Raw genomic sequence first — 21517 nt, 5'->3', positions numbered from 1 at the left:
TTTCACACGCATGCAGCTGTTGTAAAGTTCGGTGTGTTTGTGTAGAACTCTCTCAGACTGTAGGTTCAGTACTCGATAATGCAGAAATCGTAAAATAGAAATTTAACAAAAGTTTGTATGAAGAAAATAGGGTGCCAATATTTTTGAACAGTACCATGAGGGAACATTTATATACCTTTTTTGTTACATCATCCACCTCTAGGTTTAAAGGTCTCCTTGCATCGTTTTTTTAATTAATTGTGCGGTGGTCTCTAGTATGAATGAATGCCCTGTGAGCCGGTTTTGGTGAAAAAAATGCTGCGGTTCTCCTGTTTCAGGCTGTTCTAGTTTGCTGGAGGAGTGGGTGGCGGGAGAACGACAGGATTTCATCTCTTACTCATTAATATTCATGACATGTAAACGTGTTACGTCTGATTGGCTAACAGCACTGTGACGCTACCTCCACTGGGTCAGAACAAGCGGATGTGGGTGTCTTACTACGGCGAGAGAGGAGGAACAAACCGCGAAGGGAAAAATACCACGCGCTGACATCATTGAGGTGCGACGCGAGGAAATAAGAAAAATTCAACAAATGTTTGGGTTTTTACTGAACAAACAAACGAATAAAATGAACGAGTGACTTAAAAAATGTGGGCGTCTTTGTAAAAACTGTTTTGATTGGCTATTATGGTCTCGACGTCGATGTTTTGACCAATAACAATGTAGATAACACGAATTTTACATCACATTCAACGAGATTTAAACAAGACTAAAGATGGCGACAATAGGGGTGTTCACACGGCACATATTTGCATCGATGCTGCACCGATGTATTTTGTTGCGATATATCTTACACCGGTGTAAGTTTTGTGGAGCGTTCACACGTCACAAACCTGCTTACTAGAGAGAAGCGTGTTAGCACCGGTGCAGCCCCACTTGCGTTCACACGGCAGTTTTTGCGACCGTGCTATACGATAGTAATAATGCGGAAATGAAATACGCGCATGTGTGAAAATGTACTTCCTTTTCCCGGTTGTCATGGCATCACCAAGCGCCGGGAAAACAATGTGGATGAAGACACCAGTGTTGCCAGATACTGCTGACGTTTTCCAGCCCAAAATATGTTCAAATCCGCCAAAATGCACTTAAAACCGCCCAATCTGGCAACACTGGAAGACACGCAGTTCTGTTGTTGTTGATATTCGCCATTTTGGAAGCGCAAAATACCAGGATGCAAATTATGCAATGCCCGTATGTAATCAACTCTCCTCACGCGTAGCGAGTCTACCCCTGTAGCGTTCAGACGTCCCATTTTATAAATCGGTGCTGCCCCGCAAACTAGCATTTACTCCCGAGTAAATTTCTTAAACCACCTCCCGAGCAGGGTTAGATTTGCACCGGTTTAAGCAGCTTTCAGGGGCTACACCAGTATAACTTTGTACCGTGTGAACGCTCTACCGGGGCAGCCCCGGTGCTACACCGGAGTAAAAGTTGCCGTGTGAACACCCCTAAAGAAACAGCTGGAGAATCAGCTTTAGCGCTTCGTGAGTAAAAAAAGTAGCGTAAAATGACACATAGCAAGAAAAGTCCTTGGAGAACACTAAGGCCGTAGCTGAGAGGGAAATACAAACCTTTCACCAAGTGATCACTGCAAACTTGAGCATACTTCAACTCGCCTCCCTTTGATTTCACGGAGAGGTTCGAAAGCCACCTTGCTCGACATCTTTGTGTTCATTCACCCTTTATCAGTTCACGACGAACCCTGAAGAAACTTCACGGTTTGATTGATTCGAACAAACTAAAAGGCATTTTTCATATGACCAACGCACCTTCTCCGCACAAACGCTTTGTCGACTGAGCTTTGGTAGACCACCAGCTAAAGTTTTGAATAACTAATGAGGCGGATGTATCAGTCAGTAAACAAACACTACCAATGTCAGGATGGATTTTAATGTTGCACAGTTGCTGACTCTCGTGAGTTACAGAGCGTATTACAATTCACTGCGACTGCATACATTACTGTTGCATTTCTACACCACCGTGTTCAGACCCGCTACTAACGTTTATCTCCAGTAGTCTGATGATAAGCAGATATCTGAGACAGCCACAGACACCTGGCCTTTTTATAAACCCTGAAAGTGTCTCTCCAGTTATATAAAATCACTGGATGTATTTGTTCAGGCAGAACTTCACTGTTGTCTGAGACACACCAAAATGCCTTAACACCAGGGCTAGACATTAACGGTAGTCCGACTGTCCGGGACAACCAAATGTTTGGTCCAGACAAGTCTACCTGTATCCGCCTGTCTGAAGGGACGAGTTGAATATTTATTGAAGATCACAATTTTTATAGTAATTATTCAAGAGTTACATCAATAAAGTTCCAAGAAAACAAGTTCAATCCCCTCAGTGATCCAACCCTGCTACTGTTTACGAAATTCTGGAGAGGCTGAGTACAGCAGGTGTGTGTGTAAAAATAACCACATCATAATAGCTAATTATAGATTATTAGACTTTGAATTCATCGAAATCAGAAAAGTGGTGATCAAATACCTCAATAAAATAAATACCTGTGGTGAATCTTCAGTTCATTCAGACATTCACATTAACCATCGCAAACGTAAAAATATTTTGCAGAAACTTTACAGCAGTGTCGAACTTACTCATGGTTCGTTTTCATTCACAGCGTGATTCTGTCCTCCTCATCTCTATTCTTTTCTTTAAATTCATTTATACTTAAAGTTTACCTGGATAAATAAAGACTTCAAGGTCGACTGCCTTTCAGGTTTTTCCAAGTATAGGTTACAAAAAGAAGGATCCTCTCCCAACATCCAATTATTTTTGTTTAATGGACTGAAAGGTACTGAATTCGAATCACAGACTTCCAATTTTATTAGTTTTTTTTTACTAGAACAATTCATGAATTTATCTCCACGTGGCCCTAAATTCTCTGCCATTTTTCCCTGCTTCACCATGACGCAATACAAGATACTACATCATGTGTCACATGGTGGGTTTTCCCTGTTCGCATAAGGCATTGCGGGATACAAATTTGAAACAGGAGAGAAAAATGGAGGACGCGAGTGTGCGAATGAAACGTGAAAGACCGACTGCCAGCTGGGAGGGTCCGTATGGTGAAATACCGTGACTGAGGTCCTGAAAGTACTGAGCGAGGCCCTCTGGGCCGAGGTCACGATATTTCACCATACGGACCGACCTTAAGCTGGTAAATAATATATTTATTTTTTTCTTTACCAAATTCTAACAGAAAACGAGATCGCCCGAAAGGGAAAACCGAGCCAAGGCGAGCCGCCATTTTGAATCCTCATTCACGGCTGTAATGCAAACGGCTTCCTCCTCGGTATACAAGTGCACTTCCATGGCAGGGGAAAAAAAAAAAAAAACCAAAAAACTACATTTTATCGCCTATGTAGTCCCCTATTTATACAAAATTGAGTCATTCAGGATTCAGCCATGTTTTTGCTCAGCGTTAGTAACGCAGGGGCGATAGCGTTCCGGCGCTGCGCCGGATTTCCGGCGTACCGTGGCTGGGGAAAAAAAAAAAAAAAAAATCTAGTTCGCCCATTGTCCTGTGTCATTCTGAGATGCGCAGATAGACAGTAAAGGGAATTCGCATGATATGGAACTAGTGGGAAAAAAGTGCTGTCACGGCACGAATTAGACCCTATCACCCCTGGTAACAGTTTCAGGAGAAAGCTAAAAACCTGTAATGTTTTATTTCTTCTTCCTCAGGGGAGTAAAACTCGCTTTCGCTGTGAACACTGTCGTTATCGCTATCCATGCTGTAAAATTAATGCTATTCTCCTGAGAAATGCTGGCAAAAAGTTATACGATTTTTGATAATCTTATATATAAATCTTATTTAAAAAAAAAAAAATTAATAAATAAAAAATGTTGACCAAAAAAAAAAAAAAAAAATGCTACTATGTTTGTTGTTGTGAACGAGCGAGTTGCCAGAGGTCCATAACCGGGGTCCGTACCGTAGGATATGGATCCACTCGCCAGCCAATCAGAGCGCAGGATTTGATGGAAACGAGACCGCGGGGGGGGGGGGGGGGGGGGGATTTTATATACGAAGGAAAGGAAACGCAGGAAATATCAAACTAAAATATCGACGGTCAGCGAGCACCTCGGTGTGATCAGCTGTTTGTTTAGCGACAGAATGATGGAACGGTCAGTGCACGCTCAAAGGGAAACCTGCGCATGCGCAGCACATGGACTTCCTCTGTCTGTTTGACCTTGCAAAGCGAGCGATTTCATGTGCATTATTTGCTTTAATCCCTTCAAATTAAATAACTTCCCAGCCACAGAATAATGGCCTGGGGTTTTTGTTAAGATGTTACAGAAATAAACATACATATCACAACGACCACATTTCAGAGGAAACTAAATTTCACAGATTTTATGAAATTGAAAGGCCGTCTAGCTTTAATTTTATTTCCTCCAGAAGCTTTGACTCTTAAAACTGCAGATCAGGTCATGGGTTCTAATAAAAACACGTGCACTAATGGTGCACTGGATAGTTTTTGTTTATTGTTACAGTTTGGGGGAAAAAAAACAAAACAATGATTATCACCACTGTACCTGCTTTTTGATAAACTTTGTTAACCCTTTCCTTTCACGGAACTCGTAAACACATTGCGTGGATTAAAGCAAAAAAAAATTATTTGACTGAAAATTTATGGGGGGGGGGGGTTATGGGTGGATTTCGATGAAATTCTGAGAATGGTTAACTTAGAACTGATAACTTTATTCTCAATTAATTAATGGATTCATATATTCAATTTATTGCACTCTCTTTCCATTGCTTCCGTATATTATTTTTTTGTGGCAAACCACACAAATGCAAGCGCCTGGAATGTTTAGTTTTTTGCACCATGAACTAAATGGCTTTCCGTTTTCACCTATTTCGTACAGCCAAGCCCACCTCCACTTGTTTTTTTACACCTTTATCGATGGCAGACACATCAGTGCCTTCTTTCATGTAAAGCGCATCCATGCTGCCGAAACCGAAAGCAGAACGACATGCTCCTCTATGCTCGACGTCAATATAGAAAAAAGTTTGGATCTTCGCTTAAATTAAAATTATAATTTGACCTTACTTTGTGTTGAATACAACTTCAAAAACAATTAGAGATTTTATTAAGAGAAATATTGTGGCCAACATGAGTGTTAAGTTACCTAAAAGATCGCGTGAAGTTGGCTGCTATCTACTTTGTGTTCGTTCTCATTTTCCTCCATCATTTCATAGGCCAGAAACAGATGTTTTGACGTAATTTAACTTAGTAGGCTATGATTATTATTTAACCGTAGTCTTCTAGACATTTTGACTGTTTGGGGCATTGAACGCTGGTGTATGATTTTCAGGGAATAAAGTTTAGCGCATGTCGCTAAACATCATTGCGCTCGCAGCCTCCAACTCCTCAAACGTCCTTTAAATTGTGATATAACATAGGCTATAAGGCACGGTTCTAACATGCCTTACACATTGGCCTAATGAAAATAATAATTGTTGGGGCGTCTGCTGATTTGTTAGCTATAAATTTAGGTCTAATTACTTCTGACAGTCTGCAAGCATTGCACCGTCAGGTCTTCAAGTCTGGCTGAAGCAGAGGAGCGGGCTTTCCGGGGTTTATTTTTTCGTTGTTTTTTTTTTAACATGCTCTATTTCTATTATGTCCAAGTTTGAACCAAGTCATTTTGGCAAGATTTAATTTAATACAAAACAGAAATGGTCAGACACAAGCACACCAAGCACATGGGAATGTATTTTGCCAATTTTGACAGCGCATGTTTTTTTAATGGCGCACCGTAGACAGCGAACGTTTAAACATGATCAAACATAGGAAATGAACGACACAAAGCATGGCTCAAAAACAAAAAAGTTAAATAAACCCTGCTGATAGTTGATGGTGTTGCAACACATCAGTGTTATAACCCAATCTCTACCCAACCATCCGGCATTTTAATTCTCCTCAGATCAGCACCGACCTCACATTTGGCCTTGGGACAGTTCAGTTGACGGAAATCCGTCACACGACGGAAAACTTTAATCCATGACATTGTAATGAAAAAGGTTACGGTCAGGATGCGTGAAACTACAAAGTTCATGTTGAGCGTTTCTTCACACTACAAATGTTGCCCTATGAGCCTTCAGTATCAAGCAGCCTCGATGTAAATGTAAGGAATTAATCACCACCACCCATGCACGTACCTCCTGGTATGAAGACGAGCCGGAGCCGTGGTTCATCTTCTGAGCCAGCCTGCCTCTCTGGAGCACACATTCCTTCAAGTGGATGACGTTGGGGTGCTGGCTTTGGATGCTGCTGAGGGCCCAGAACTCGCGCAGAGCCAGCTCCACATTCTCAGGTGTGTGGCAGCGGATTTTCTTGACGGCGACGCGCGCTCCTGTCCGCTGCACCACAGCCTCGTACACCACACCATAACTGCCTCGGCCTACCTCTTGAATCAGCTCGTACTTGGCTTGTCTGCTCACCATCCTCTTCCTCAGCTGGGGGGGGTCGAAAGAGTGCAATAAGTACATAAACTACCTGAAAACATGTTATTTACAGGATGTGGATATGCAGCAGCACCACGCACACAGTTTGAGAAGTGTTTAATCATCAGCTATTACAACAACATTAGACTGGTACCAAAATCCAGAACTCTGACACCCAAAGGCATTTTTGAGACAAAGTCGGCAAACAGTCTTATTTTGTCAATTTGGGTGTGCCGAATTCAAATCTGCAATATGCCGAGCTCTATCTGACCTCTGTTGACCTCTAGAGGTCATTGAACTTTGGGCCTGTAAACGTCTCAGCTGAACCCAGTTTCTCAGCTTTCTAAGGAATGAAATGTACTAAAATGATTAATGAAGTTAGCAAATGGCCTTGTTTGTTAAATGTTTGGGTGCTGAATTCATTTTTCATTTGTAAAACGACATATGACCTCTGATAACCTCAAGGTCATTAAACTTGGCCTATAGGCCTATGCATTTAACGGCATTTTTAAACTGACTTTACTCCCCCAAAAAGAATAGGAACAGACAAAAAACAAATAGAAAGGAACAAATACAACATTAAATGCCAGTCCATGTACACGTGACTTACTTTTCACAATGAGAATGCCGAGGCGATCACCTTACATAACATTGCATTACATTTAGCGGTTATTGTTTATACAAAGCTACTGAAAAAGGACAGATTCAGCAGCATACAAAATGTGGGGGCGTACAGGGTATACAGGTTCATCAGGGTTAGTATATATGAGAGTTTTTTTCTTTGTTTTTTGTAAAGGCTTTACCCCGTTTAAAACAAAACAAAAAACAAAGAAAAAAACTCTCGTATATGGGTCAGTCCATGAAATGATGTTACTTTTCATTGGTCCGGGTTTACATAATCATTTCATCTCTAATTTCCATGATTTAAAGAAATATTTAGCAGATTATCCATAAATATTGTTTGAAGAAATAAAATAAATAAAAAAAAATGAAGTTTTCTTTTGAAATAAATAAATGTGAAACATTTTCTTCCCCTGTGACTGGACACGGATGACACGTTTTTTGTGACGTGGAATATTTGCTGACTTTGAACTTAAATAAACCTTCATTACTTTCGGAGAATTTCAGTAAAATTAGTTTCATGGTACTTGCAATTTAGTTTTACACTCACATAATAAAAGTTAAGAAGGTTCTATAAAAACTATTTAGCTTCGAATTCATCCACGAAAAATAGGTTGTGAACGTAACATTGTGATGTCCTACCGTGTTACGTTAGAAACCAGGCTTATAAAAAATGATAAAACGAGTTGAAATCATGATTGATGTTTTTAATATAAAGAAGAATATACTATAAAACGATGTAGGTAGAAAGAAATTTAAACAAACGGCAATAAAATAAATTATCGATGTTTTTTCTCACATCCTAACTTAGTGTCCACTCACTTCCTGGTTCGTTCACAACCTGCGAGACCTATTTACTCAATCTAGGTTAGCTGAACTGACGCGAGATAACTTCTCGCGGCATCTCACACACCACAACACGTGCTCTCGTCGCTATTAATGGCATCAAAATGGCGGCCAGCAAGAGCAGGTAGGTGATATTATCAGCGTGTCCAGCAAAGTTACGCTTAAAACCATGTTGCGTTCGACCGACAGTTGGTGATATTATGTGATAAGGAAGTCTACTATGTTATTGTGACTTGTATAACACGATATCATCTTACAGCTAAACATTTGTCACAACGCCGACAATCTGATTGCCTGTTTTGATGGGAAGATTTTGACTTATGTTTTCAGACACTATTAGCTGTCGTGTCCTTGTTACATTAGCAACCGGGTAAATATTTATGGATTTTATCATACATTGTAGAGCAGGAGTTATCTTAACAACTGTGTTATATTTTCTTATATGGTCAATGCTTCATGGAAATAAAAGTTGTTTTCAGTTGTAAATTGTTTTAAGTGACTCCCTCTATGTCACATTTTGGTAACCCCATTTCATGGACTGACCCAAATACTAACCCTGATGAACCTGTATACCCTGTACGCCCCCACATTTTGTATGCTGCTGAATCTGTCCTTTTTTCAGTAGCTTTGTATAAACAATAACCGCTAAATGTAATGCAATGTTATGTAAGGTGATCGCCTCGGCATTCTCATTGTGAAAAGTAAGTCACATGTACATGGACTGGCATTTAATGTTGTATTTGTTCCTTTCTATTTGTTTTTTGTCTGTTCCTATTCTTTTTGGGGGAGTAAAGTCAGTTTAAAAATGCCGTTAAATGCATAGGCCTATAGGCCAAGTTTAATGACCTTGAGGTTATCAGAGGTCATATGTCGTTTTACAAATGAAAAATGAATTCAGCACCCAAACATTTAACAAACAAGGCCATTTGCTAACTTCATTAATCATTTTAGTACATTTCATTCCTTAGAAAGCTGAGAAACTGGGTTCAGCTGAGACGTTTACAGGCCCAAAGTTCAATGACCTCTAGAGGTCAACAGAGGTCAGATAGAGCTCGGCATATTGCAGATTTGAATTCGGCACACCCAAATTGACAAAATAAGACTGTTTGCCGACTTTGTCTCAAAAATGCCTTTAACTCCTTAAATAAGCACTTTTTTGAATTTTGGTACCAGTCTACATGACTTAACCTTTAAGGCGACGAGTTGTCATTTTTCAACTACAATACCATACACCACGTCAGAAAAGTGGAGGCAAGCAGCACAACACTGTTCTCTGATCCAGCTGCCTTTCCTCCCCCCCCCCCCCCCCCCCTCTTAATTTGTGCGTGTTCAAAAACCACCTGCATCGCTGAAAAACAAAACCTCCAGCAAATGGCAGTTCTGTGGACGGAAACAGGTTGCTGATGAGACAGGGCAGAGTTGAACAGCCAGACGAGACGTCTACGGCAACTCAAAAACACGTTTCAAATGGTTTTGGAGAGTTTACCGCAGCCTCCGATTCCTGTTCTTGGTTTTCTGTTGGTGCAAGTCATCTGCCTTGAGGTTTGACTTGCGAGCCCTGACGTGGGTGGCACGGTGGTGTAGTGGTTAGCACTGTCGCCTCATAGCAAGAAGGTTCTGGGTTCGAGCCCAGTGGCCGGCGAGGGCCTTTCTGTGTGGAGTTTGCATGTTCTCCCCGTGTCCGCGTGGGTTTCCTCCGGGTGCTCCGGTTTCCCCCACAGTCCAAAGACATGCAGGTTAGGTTAACTGGTGACTCTAAATTGACCGTAGGTGTGAATGGTTGTGTGTCAGCCCTGTGATGATCTGACGACTCATCCAGGTTGTACCCCGCCTCTCGCCCATAGTCAGCTGGGATGGGCTCCAGCTTGCCCTGAACAGGATAAGTGGCTTCAGATAATGGATGGATGGATGGATGGATGGAGTTCTGACATGCTTTTCTAATCAGCACAGGTGTAAAGAGTGACTGACTTACTGTAGCCTTCCTGTCAGCTGAAACCGGTCAGATCCTCCATCATCAGCAAGGTGTTTCCAGCCACAGAACCACCACACACTGGATGTGTTCAAAACCTCAAACCAGACAGTTTAACACCAACAAGCATGCTATGCACCAAGTCACCGAGATGAGATCACATCCCATCCCCCAGCTCTTGACCTCTAATACCCCTTTTCCACCAAATCAGTTCCAGGGCTGGTTCGGGGCCAGTGAGAACCAGTTTGCTTTTCCATAGCTCGCGGTGCTAAGGGAAGCCACGTCATTACGTCGCTGTATATGTCAGTTACGTCGCTACGTTTGCATAAACCTTGGCGTGAATATCGAAGCAAAAACAACATGGAAGAAGCAGCAGCAACAACAACAACAACAACAATAATAACAATAATAATAATAATAATAATAATAAATGACTTCGCGTTTGTACAGCTGCTGCTTCTCGCCGCTTAAAAATGGCGATCTTTCGCGGTCTTGTTATTGCTGTTGGTCTTAACAACTCCGCCCCCCCCCCGCTGACGTAAGCGGTTCTTTCCTCTGGCCCAGCAGAGAGTTGGTGCTAGCCTGGAACCGGTTTTTCTGGCCCCAGAGCCAGTTCTTTGTCAGTGGAAACAGAAAACCCGGTTCCAAACTAAGCACTGGCCCCGAACCAGCCCTGGAACTGCTTTGGTGGAAAAGGGGCATGTCTGTGCAATTTTATGCACTGCACTGCTGCCACATGACTGGCTGAACGGATAACTGCATAAATGCTTTAAGTGAGATGATTCAGGGTTCCCCCCACGATTCAATTTGAATCAAGATTCACTTTTTTTTTTTTTGCCCTCCATTTTATAATGGATGCAAATCATGGTCAATATTCGGTTAACTGCCAGGCTAGAAATGTAGAGCAATAAAAATTAAAACAAGTGTTGCCAGGCAAAACAAACCTCGCCCCGGCAGCACTTACTTTATACCTACATGTTGATAATGGCAATATTTCTCAATCATCAGCTGTCAGTCCTATGAAAATCCATGACCTTGAGTTTAACCTTTCAAGGTCAGTCAAGGTCAAAGATCATGGCACCAAATGAAAGCCCATATAGCACTTCCTAGTAGCTGATAATGGTAAATATCTGTCTACCATCAACCGTTTTCAAGTTACAGCCCTCTGAAAATCCATGACCTTGAGTTTAACCTTTCAAGGTCACTGATCATGGTGCCAAATGAAAGGCCATATGAGAGTCCCTGTATGCTCATCATAGCAAACATCTGTCTATTGGCAACTGTTTGAGTTATAATGGAAAATGTTTTGACAGAAAGGTTGACCTTTCCAGTGACCTTGAACCGATTACTGCCAAAATTTAAAAATCAGGTAATCTACGGACCATTGCCTACCTAGCCTGATAATTTGAAGTTAATCGGTGCAACTGTCTAGATGCTAGATTGTTAACAGGCACACAAACCGCACTGATTACAATACCTCGCCCCACTTACTCCGTCGCGGGTGAGGTAACAAGTCGTGCTGCCTTTGTAGTCTTCATTCAGACTCCAGTCACTCCATTGACTTTGAATGATTCGCAGTTCAGTCATTTCTGGCACATTTTAATTTTCAAACCACACAACACTTTAAAAATACAGTCACTTGTGTTAAAGTGAATCTCACCTCTTGAGACGCAGCATTCATTGTCCAGAGAGGACATAAGGCACCGAGATCGTAAGAAATGCCGCCAAACTAGGCTTTTAAAAGCCGGTGGCGTCAGGAACGCCGAGCCTTCCGCCATGTTGTTCATAAAGCAACGCGAGATTGCTATAGCAACCACAAACATGACCGCGCCCACATACAGCTCCGGATACCGAATCCAATTTTTAGCATCAAAATTATGCAGTTTATCAAAATTTGTTCTGCATCTCAGGTTATCGGGATGAAATCGGGTATCGTTAGTGAATCACGATTTGTTAAATTTTAATCGACTTTTGACTCGTCGACTGAAATGGATCAATTAATCGCCACAGCTAATAAATGCACATGCTCATTTAATGCAAAAAAGAATCCTGCATTACATTCAAATTCTCCTCAAAATATATTACTGAAAATAAATCTTGCATGCACAAAAAAAGTGCACGTAGCCACGCGGTTCCTCTTACTCCTTGTAGAGAAATTTAAGAACCCAGATACCTTCAAGGAGAACTGAAGGCAAATTTATCACCAAAATTCTCATTTTATTAAATATCGGAATGCATTTTTGATTGCTATTTTGTCGCTGCTATAGCAAGGCCATCCTTAAAAAAAAAAATTTGTTTCCTGTCCATCGGGTGGGCAAAAAAAATTTCAGTTGGGAGGGAGGGATTTTTTTTTTTATTTTTTATTATATATGGATGGATAAGAAATCGCAATGCTGTGTTTGTTTTTTCTTTCAGTACTTTTTTTATTACAAAAGCAGACACATTTAATAAAATGACAGTTAAATCAACTGAAACTTGTACAAAAACTAAGTTAGCATTTTAAATGCTGACTGCAACATTTGCAAAACTTTTACAAAGGTACTTAAAATGTCCGACACACGGACTTTTTGTAGTTCTAAATCGAGCGTTAGGCCTAGTTCGGATGAAATTACACTATTAAAATGATCACTGAATGATTTGTTTTTCTGAATCTTTACTATTTTGTTGTTCGCTAGAATACCATTTTGCGATTTCACACTGAAGCAAATGTTTGAAAACTCCGGATCTCATTCCTTCATGGTGGCTGCCATTTTTTTGTGCCGCACGGCGCATGCGCAGAGCTGATTCGACAGGGCTTTCCACAAGCGCCGGCCACACAATTAAGTCCAGCCGGCTACTTTAATGACTATTTTTGTAGCCCACAGGCTCTAAATATTAATTTTCAATTTTAATAAAATTAAATGTTTATCTAACGGACTGACAATAATGTCAAACTGAACCGCTGATCAAGGGAGAGTAACTCATCCGCGCTCCGACATGCGGTGTGCGCGCGCACTCGGCGCATGCTCAGCTGCGTGAATATGTCATGCACCGAAAATAAGAGATTTACAAGCCAGGAACGCCTCATGATGCAATACGCAAGAAAAGAAAGAAGATTTACTGCCATTTTACTTTGTATTTGAGTAAAGTGAATAAATAAATGGTCTGTGGAAAATACACTTAATCCTGGGAACTGCGTGCACAGGAGTTTATTTTGTGTTTACTCCCCCCCAGCTGGCTACTTATTTGTCATGGCTGGCTAGTATGAGCCTTAGTGGAAAGCCCTGGGAATGTGGAAATGTCAAGTTCGATTTTAGATTTACGAACCCGAAAAAAAATGTCGAAAAACCGGCGTTTAAAAAAAAATTTCACCTGCACAAACGGCACTCACCCGGCCGGTGGACCGGAAACAGAACATTTTTTAATCATGGCCCAAGTTATGAGTGTTTGAAATATGCTCTGGAATATATCAGTCCGTATGTCAAAGCGATGGGCGTAAACGAGATTCGTTGAGACCTGTGCGAGACATCGTAGGACGGAAATAAAACATATAGCGGAAATCAAAGCGACCAACATCTACCAATGCTGTCAAAAGACGCACTCGCCCTCTCTCGAATGCTGATGTAATCAAGCCGGAAGTTTTCCGTGTCCGAAATCGCTCCCTACTCACTATATAGTGTGGACGCCATTTTGTAGCGCTGTCCGAAACCTTAGTGAGGATTATGTAAGAAATGCGCTCAGTATAATATGTATTTATCACAAAAATACATGCATGTGTTAATTATTTTGAAACCCCACCAGCCGCCTGATCTGGCACGTTTTATTTGTGCGACAGTACTGACGTAAATACCAGCGTGACGGACTCGTCCTTATCCTGTCGTCTTTCCAACTCTTCTCTACTCCACGTTGGTTTGAAGTCGTATGGAATAATCTCATCACCGATGAAGCTGGCAAATCTTGAAATTAATCTAAATTGGAATGATATGGCGATCTGGCCGCTGTGTAAACAGTTTTCAAAATGTCGGCGCTGACACTTCACGTTTGAAGTCTCGTGAAGATCACGCGGATAAGCGACGCCTGCCATGGACCAAATTAACTACGTTCAACGTGGCTAAAAACCGAAAAGGCTGATAAGTGTAATATAATATGCAGATATGGTTAATCAAACCGAAAACGTAATTAAATTAAGAAATAAAGCAAGTTTAAAAATGACTTCAGTTCCCCTTTAAAGCATTGTCGTCACCTCCTCCTCCGACCAGAACAACTCTCATCCTACCATCATGAAACAGGAAGTAACGTAGCAAGTTAAACAATAAGAGTCCTCGGCGTGCAGGTCTCCGAGCTAACCGCTTCCATACAAGATACGGACTACCGTACGCCATAATACAGTGGAAGGAAGGCTGAAACCACGGCTTTCAAGAGGACCAGGGATCGGATCGGATCTCCGGATATCTCCCAGGCTCAGAAACCGCTTTCGCTAAACATACCGAACCCTCAGGGCAAATAATCCAGAGTCTGAAGAGAAAAAAAAAAAAGTGTGAAAACAGCCCTAAAAGGTTTACTTCTGGGAGTTCATGCAGCGTCGCTGAACTAAAACGATTAATTTTATTTATTAATCTTGAAATTGTCACACAATTTGTTTAGACTGACGCATCTTAAAAATAGTGTTTTGAAATGTGTCCGGGACAAAAGTGAGCCTCGGGCAGCAAAGGGAAAAAAAAAAAAAAGGAAACAAGGGATGAATGAGAAACAGGTTGCCATGACAACCATGCTGTAAACATTCCTCAGCACAGCGGGAAGGGTGGGGCCTGTGGAGGTTCGGCACGATGCATTTGGTTATTAGGCGTACGGTGTTCGAGAGGACTGAGACAACCGATCGTTCATCGTTTCTATAGCGACAACTCATTCACCGGCGCTCGTATTGCAGAACTTTATAGCAATAAACGGAATAGAAACTTGCTATAAAGAAAAACGCACTCGCATCGTGCAGCTTTCTGCAAGTGCGTTTATAGACCCCTTCGCAGTAAACGTCATTCATACGTAAGCGGAAATTGCGCGCGCAGCCTGGACCCAAAAAAAGACTCAGAAATGCCTAGTTGTTGTGTTGTCGGGTGTCAGAATCGTAGCAGTGATGGGGTTAAAATGTTCAGAATTCCAGCAGGATCTCACCCGTTCCAAAAAAATCGCCGACGTCTATGACTACAAGCCATCAAACGTGTAGACTGGGATGAAAGCACTATCAAAAATGCGCGGGTTTGCAGCGCCCACTTCATCACAGGTAAGATCAGGCTACCGTATTTTCTGGACTATAAGCCGCTACTTTTTTCCTAGGTTTTGAACCATGCGGCTTATACAAAGGTGCGGCTATTCTGTGGATTTTTCTTCCACCGCTAGGGGCGCTCTAACCGGAAGTAGAATCAAAAATAAGATAGACGAAAAATCAATGCAAAGAAGAATTAAAGCCGCAAGCGGCCTCGACGGGCCCTCGCGCCAGCGGCCAAGGGGGGCGGGGGCATGCGTCCCCGCGAAATACCTTCCACAGCTTCTTCGGCAAGAGACATTACTCCCGCAATGGCGACAAAGAACAGAATTGGACACATGGCAACGATAGGGTCTCGCACTGTACGGTGCTCGGGCCCTAATAATAATAGCGCCCTAATAAGGGTCTTGTAAAGAGTTTGCTTGCCAAGTTTGACAAATCAGAAGCTGCAATATCATTTCTGCCATAACCAGCACCCCCAGGGGCGAAAGTGCACAAAATTAGGCGTACATGTCAGGTGAGGTATGAAGAGTTTGCGTATGAAGTTTGATGACAATTGAGTAAATAGAAGAAGAGATATAGATTTTTGAAGAATAAAATTTTTGGTTTTTCCCATGTCAGTAGGTGGCGCTATGCTGTACATGAGCGATTATGAGTTGGAAAAATAAGTGTCTACAACATCAATGCACTATCACAAGGTAGTGGTGTGAAGGAAAAGCATTATGGAATTATTTACCAAAAACCCGTTCTGGAGCAATTGCGTCGGCCAAAAACAGCGCCCCCCATGGACGAAAATTCCCAAAATGTGGTATACATGACATGGGAGGTAGGAAGAGGGTGGCCGTGAAGGTTGACCAAATTTGAGGAAAGACTGGAATTTTTGCCCAAAAATAGCGCCCCCAGTGGCGAAATATCACAGAAAGTGGGTAACATGTCAGAAGCCCAATGAGTGATCTGCGTGTGAAGTATGAGCAGTTTTGAGCAAGTAGAAGATTTGTTATGAATTTTTAAGCATGTAAAATGTTGCATTGAAAATTGATTGACGTATAACTTCTGAACGGTTTATGCTACGTGAAACCTATTTAGTAACTTTTGTCAGCCATATCAGTAGATGATGTGTATCAATTTTGGTGACAGTCCTATGAACGGTCTAGGAGGAGTTGCGCCGTCTTCGTGGCCATGCATTTCGCACAAAAGTGAAATTACCTCACTTCCTGTTGGGCGTGGCTAATGCATTGGCATTACATTTTTGTCCGGCTTAGTGAGATAAATATGCGTACCAAATGGCATGCCACTACTACAAACTACATGGCAACCAGGCCCCTTAATGCGGGAGGCCAAAATCACAACGACTTAGGGGGCGCTATAGAGGCCCTGAGGCCCGCCTGGATCTGGGCTTCTGGTTCTCAGTAGCGGTGGCAGTCTAAGAAAAAGGAGCCAAATTTCGTGCGTTGTCGACCATAGCAAGCGCCCCAATAAGGGTCTTGTAAAGAGTTTGCTTGGCAAGTTTGACAAATCAGAAGCTGCAATATCATTTTTGCCATAACCAGCACCCCCAGGGGCGAAAGTGCACAAAATTTGGCGTAGACGTCAGGTGAGGTATGAAGAGTTTGCGTATGAAGTTTGATGACAATTGAGTAAATAGAAGATGAGATATAGATTTTTGAAGAATAAATTTTTTGGTTTTTCCCATGTCAGTAGGTGGCGCTATGCTGTACATGAGCGATTATGAGTTGGAAAAATAAGTGTCTACAACAGCAACGTACTGTCACAAGGTAGTGGTGTGAAGGAAAAGCATTATGGAATTATTAACCAAAAACCCGTTTTGGAGCAATTGCGTCGGCCAAAAACAGCGCCCCCCATGGACGAAAATTTCCAAAACGTGGTATACATGACATGGGAGGTAGTAAGAGGGTGGCCGTGAAGTTTGACCAAATTTGAGGAAAGATTGGAATTTTTGCCCAAAAATAGCGCCCCCATTGGCGAAATATCACAGAAATTGGGTAACATGTCAGATGCCCAATGAGTGATTAGCGTGTGAAGTATGAGCAGTTTTGAGCAATCAGAAGATTTGTTATGAATTTTTAAGCATGTAAAATTTTGCAGCGAAAATTGATTGACGTATAACTTCGGAACGGTTTATCCTATGTGAAACGTATTTAGTAACTTTTGTCAGCCATGTCTGTAGATGATGTGTATCAATTTTGGTGACATTCCTATGAACGGTCTAGGAGGAGTTGCGCCGTCTTCGAGGCCATGCATTTCGCACAAAAGTGAAAGTACCTCACTTCCTGTTGGGCGTGGCTAATGCATTGGCATTAGATTTCTGTCCGGCTTAGTGAGATACATATGCGTACCAAATGGCATGCCACTACTACAAACTACATGGCACCCAGGCACCTTAATGCGGGAGGCCAAAATCACAACGACTTAGGGGGCGCTATAGAGGCCCTGAGCCCCAGCCAAGTTTGGGCTTCTGGTTCTGAGTAGCGGTGGCAATTCTCGGAACTGGTGCCAAATTTCGTGCGTTTTCGCCCATGGCAAGCTCCCCGAAAATGGCCCAACAGCGGAGAAAAATAAAGAAGAAGAAGAAGAAGAAGACGGAAGAATAATTAAAGCCGCAAGCGGCCTCGACGGGCCCTCGCGCCAGCGGCCAAGGGGGGCGGGGGCATGCGTCCCCGCGAAATAACTTCCACAGCTTCTTCGGCAAGAGACATTACTCCCACAATGGCAACAAAGCACAGAATTGGACACATGGCAACAATAGGGTGTCGCACTGTACGGTGCTCGGGGGGCGCTATAGAGGCCCTGAGGCCCGCCTGGATCTGGGCTTCTGGTTCTCAGTAGCGGTGGCAGTCTAAGAAGAAGGAGCCAAATTTCGTGCGTTGTCGACCATGGCAAGCGCCCCAATAAGGGTCTTGTAAAGAGTTTGCTTGCCAAGTTTGACAAATCAGAAGCTGCAATATCATTTTTGCCATAACCAGCACCCCCAAGGGCGAAAGTGCACAAAATTTGGCGTATATGTCAGGTGAGCTATGAAGAGTTTGCGTATGAAGTTTGATGACAATTGAGTAAATAGAAGATGAGATATAGATTTTTGAAGAATAAATTTTAGGGTTTTCCCATGTCAGTAGGCGGCGCTATGCTGTACATGAGCGATTATGAGTTGGAAAAATAAGTGTCTACAACAACAATGCACTATCACAAGGTAGTGGTGTGAAGGAAAAGCATTATGGAATAATTTACCAAAAACCCGTTTTGGAGCAATTGCGTCGGCCAAAAACAGCGCCCCCCATGGACGAAAATTCCCAAAATGTGGTATACATGACATGGGAGGAAGTGAGAGGGTGGCCGTGAAGTTTGACCAAATTTGAGGAAAGATTGGATTTTTTGCCCAAAAATAGCGCCCCCAGTGGCGAAAGTGCACAAAATTTGGCGTATATGTCAGGTGAGGTATGAAGAGTTTGCGTATCAAGTTTGATGACAATTGAGTAAATAGAAGATGAGATATAGATTTTTGAGGAATAAATTTTTTGGTTTTTCCCATGTCAGTAGGTGGCGCAATGCTGCACATGAGCGAATAAGAGTTGGAAAAATAAGTGTCTACAACAGCAACGTACTATCACAAGGAAGTGGTGTGAAGGAAAAGCATTATGGAATTATTTACCAAAAACCCGTTTTGGAGCAATTGCGTCGGCCAAAAACAGCGTCCCCCATGGACGAAAATTCCCAAAATGTGGTATACATGACATGGGAGGCAGTAAGAGGGTGGCCGCGAAGGTTGACCAAATTTGAGGAAAGATTGGATTTTTTGCCCAAAAATAGCGCCCCCAGTGGCGAAAAATCACAGAAATTGGGTAACATGTCAGAAGCCCAATGAGTGATTTGCGTGTGAAGAATGAGCAGTTTTGAGCAATCAGAAGATTTGTTATGAATTTTTAAGCATGTAAAATTTTGAAGTGAAAATTGATTGACGTATAACTTATGAACGGTTTAACCTACGTGAAACGTATTTAGCAACATTTGTCAGCCATGTCTGTAGATGATGTCTATCAATTTTGGTGATGTTCCCATGAACGGTCTAGGAGGAGTTGCGCCGTCTTCGTGGCCATGCATTTCGCACAAAAGTGAAATTACCTCACTTCCTGTTGGGCGTGGCTAATGCATTGGCATTACATTTTTGTCCGGCTTAGTGAGCTACATATGCGGACCAAAGGGCATGCCACTACTACAAACTATATGGCAACCAGGCACCTTAATGCGGGAGGCCAAAATCACAACGACTTAGGGGGCGCTATAGAGGCCCTGAGCCCCGGCCAAGTTTGGGCTTGTGGTTCTGAGTAGCGGTGGCAATTCTCGGAACTGGCGCCAAATTTCGTGCGTTTTCGCCCATGGCAAGCGCCCCGAAAATGGCCCAACAGCGGAGAAAAATAAAGAAGAAGAAGAAGAAGAAGAAGTCGGAAGAATAATTAAAGCCGCAAGCGGCCTCGACGGGCCCTCGCGCCAGCGGCCAAGGGGGGCGGGGGCATGCGTCCCCGCGAAAAACCTTCCACAGCTTCTTCGGCAAGAGACATTACCACAAGGTAGTGGTGTGAAGGAAAAGCATTATGGAATTATTTACCAAAAACCCGTGCTGGAGCAATTGCGTCGGCCAAAAACAGCGCCCCCCATGGACGAAAATTCCCAAAATGTGAAGGAAAAGCATAATGGAAATATTTACCAAAAACCCGTTTTGGAGCAATTGCGTCGGCCAAAAACAGTGCCCCCCATGGACGAAAATTTCCAAAACGTGGTATACATGACATGGGAGGTAGTAAGAGGGTGGCCGTGAAGTTTGACCAAATTTGAGGAAAGATTGGAATTTTTGCCCAAAAATAGCGCCCCCAGTGGCGAAATATCACAGAAATTGGGTAACATGTCAGAAGCCCAATGAGTGATTTGCGTGTGAAGTATGAGCAGTTTTGAGCCATCAGAAGATTTGTTATGAATTTTTAAGCATGTAAAATTTTGCATCGAAAATTGAGTGACGTATAACTTCTGAACGGTTTATCCAACGTGAAACGTATTTAGCAACTTTTGTCAGCCATGTCTGTAGATGATGTGTATCAATTTTGGTGACATTCCCATGAACGGTCTAGGAGGAGTTGCGCCGTCTTCGTGGCCAAGCATTTCGCACAAAAGTGAAATTACCTCACTTCCTGTTGGGCGTGGCTAATGCATTGGCATTACATTTTTGTCCGGCTTAGTGAGATACATATGCGTACCAAATGGCATGCCACTACTACAAACTCCATGGCAACCAGGCACCTTAATGCGGGAGGCCAAAATCACAACGAGTTAGGGGGCGCTAAAGAGGCCCTGAGGCCCGCCTGGATCTGAGCTTCTGGTTCTCAGTAGTGGTGGCAGTCTAAGAAAAAGGAGCCAAATTTTGTGCGTTGTCGACCATGGCAAGCGCCCCAATAAGGGTCTTGTAAAGAGTTTGCTTGGCAAGTTTGACAGATCAGAAGCTGCAATATCATTTTTGCCATAACCAGCACCCCCAGGGGCGAAAGTGCACAAAATTTGGTGTAGATGTCAGGTGAGCTATGAAGAGTTTGCCTATGTAGTTTGATGACAATTGAGTAAATAGAAGATGAGATATAGATTTTTGAAGAATAAATTTTTTGGTTTTTCCCATGTCAGTAGGTGGCGCTATGCTGTACATGAGCGATTATGAGTTGGAAAAATAAGTGTCTACAACAGCAACGTACTATCACAAGGTAGTGGTGTGAAGGAAAAGCATTATGGAATTATTTACCAAAAACCCGTTTTGGAGCAATTGCGTCGGCCAAAAACAGCGCCCCCCATGGACGAAAATTCCCAAAATGTGGTATACATGACATGGGAGGTAGTAAGAGGGTGGCCGTGAAGTTTGACCAAATTTGAGGAAAGATTGGATTTTTTGCCCAAAAATAGCGCCCCCAGTGGCGAAATATCACAGAAATTGGGTAACATGTCAGAAGCCCAATGAGTGATTTGCGTGTGAAGTATGAGCAGTTTTGAGCAATCAGAAGATTTGTTATGAATTTTTAAGCATGTAAAATTTTGCATCGAAAATTGATTGACGTATAACTTCTGAACGGTTTATCCTACGTGAAACGTATTTAGTAACTTTTGTCAGCCATGTCTGTAGATGTTGTGTATCAATTTTGGTGACATTCCTATGAACGGTCTAGGAGGAGTTGCGCTGTCTTCGTGGCCATGCATTTCGCACAAAAGTGAAAGTACCTCACTTCCTGTTGGGCGTGGCTAATGCATTGGCATTACATTTTTGTCCGGTTTAGTGAGATACATATGCGTACCA

At 42.5% G+C, this 21517-nt stretch overlaps 1 protein-coding gene across 3 annotated transcripts in view; it reads right to left on the bottom strand.

Annotated features, from left to right (window-relative positions):
• pdik1l (PDLIM1 interacting kinase 1 like) overlaps nucleotides 1-21517 on the bottom strand; it is a 93737-nt gene that overhangs the window by 39527 nt on the left and 32693 nt on the right. For all 3 annotated transcript variants that reach the window (XM_060904774.1, XM_060904775.1, XM_060904776.1), the window contains exon 2: nucleotides 6215-6511. In XM_060904774.1, coding sequence (XP_060760757.1) covers nucleotides 6215-6499 — 285 coding nt within the window. In that variant the 5' untranslated portion in view covers nucleotides 6500-6511. The remainder of the gene's footprint in view (nucleotides 1-6214; nucleotides 6512-21517) is intronic.

Source organism: Neoarius graeffei, chromosome 22 (genome assembly GCF_027579695.1).
Source record: "Neoarius graeffei isolate fNeoGra1 chromosome 22, fNeoGra1.pri, whole genome shotgun sequence".
Lineage (NCBI taxonomy): Eukaryota > Metazoa > Chordata > Actinopteri > Siluriformes > Ariidae > Neoarius > Neoarius graeffei.
This window is presented reverse-complemented; position numbering and strand designations above follow the sequence as displayed.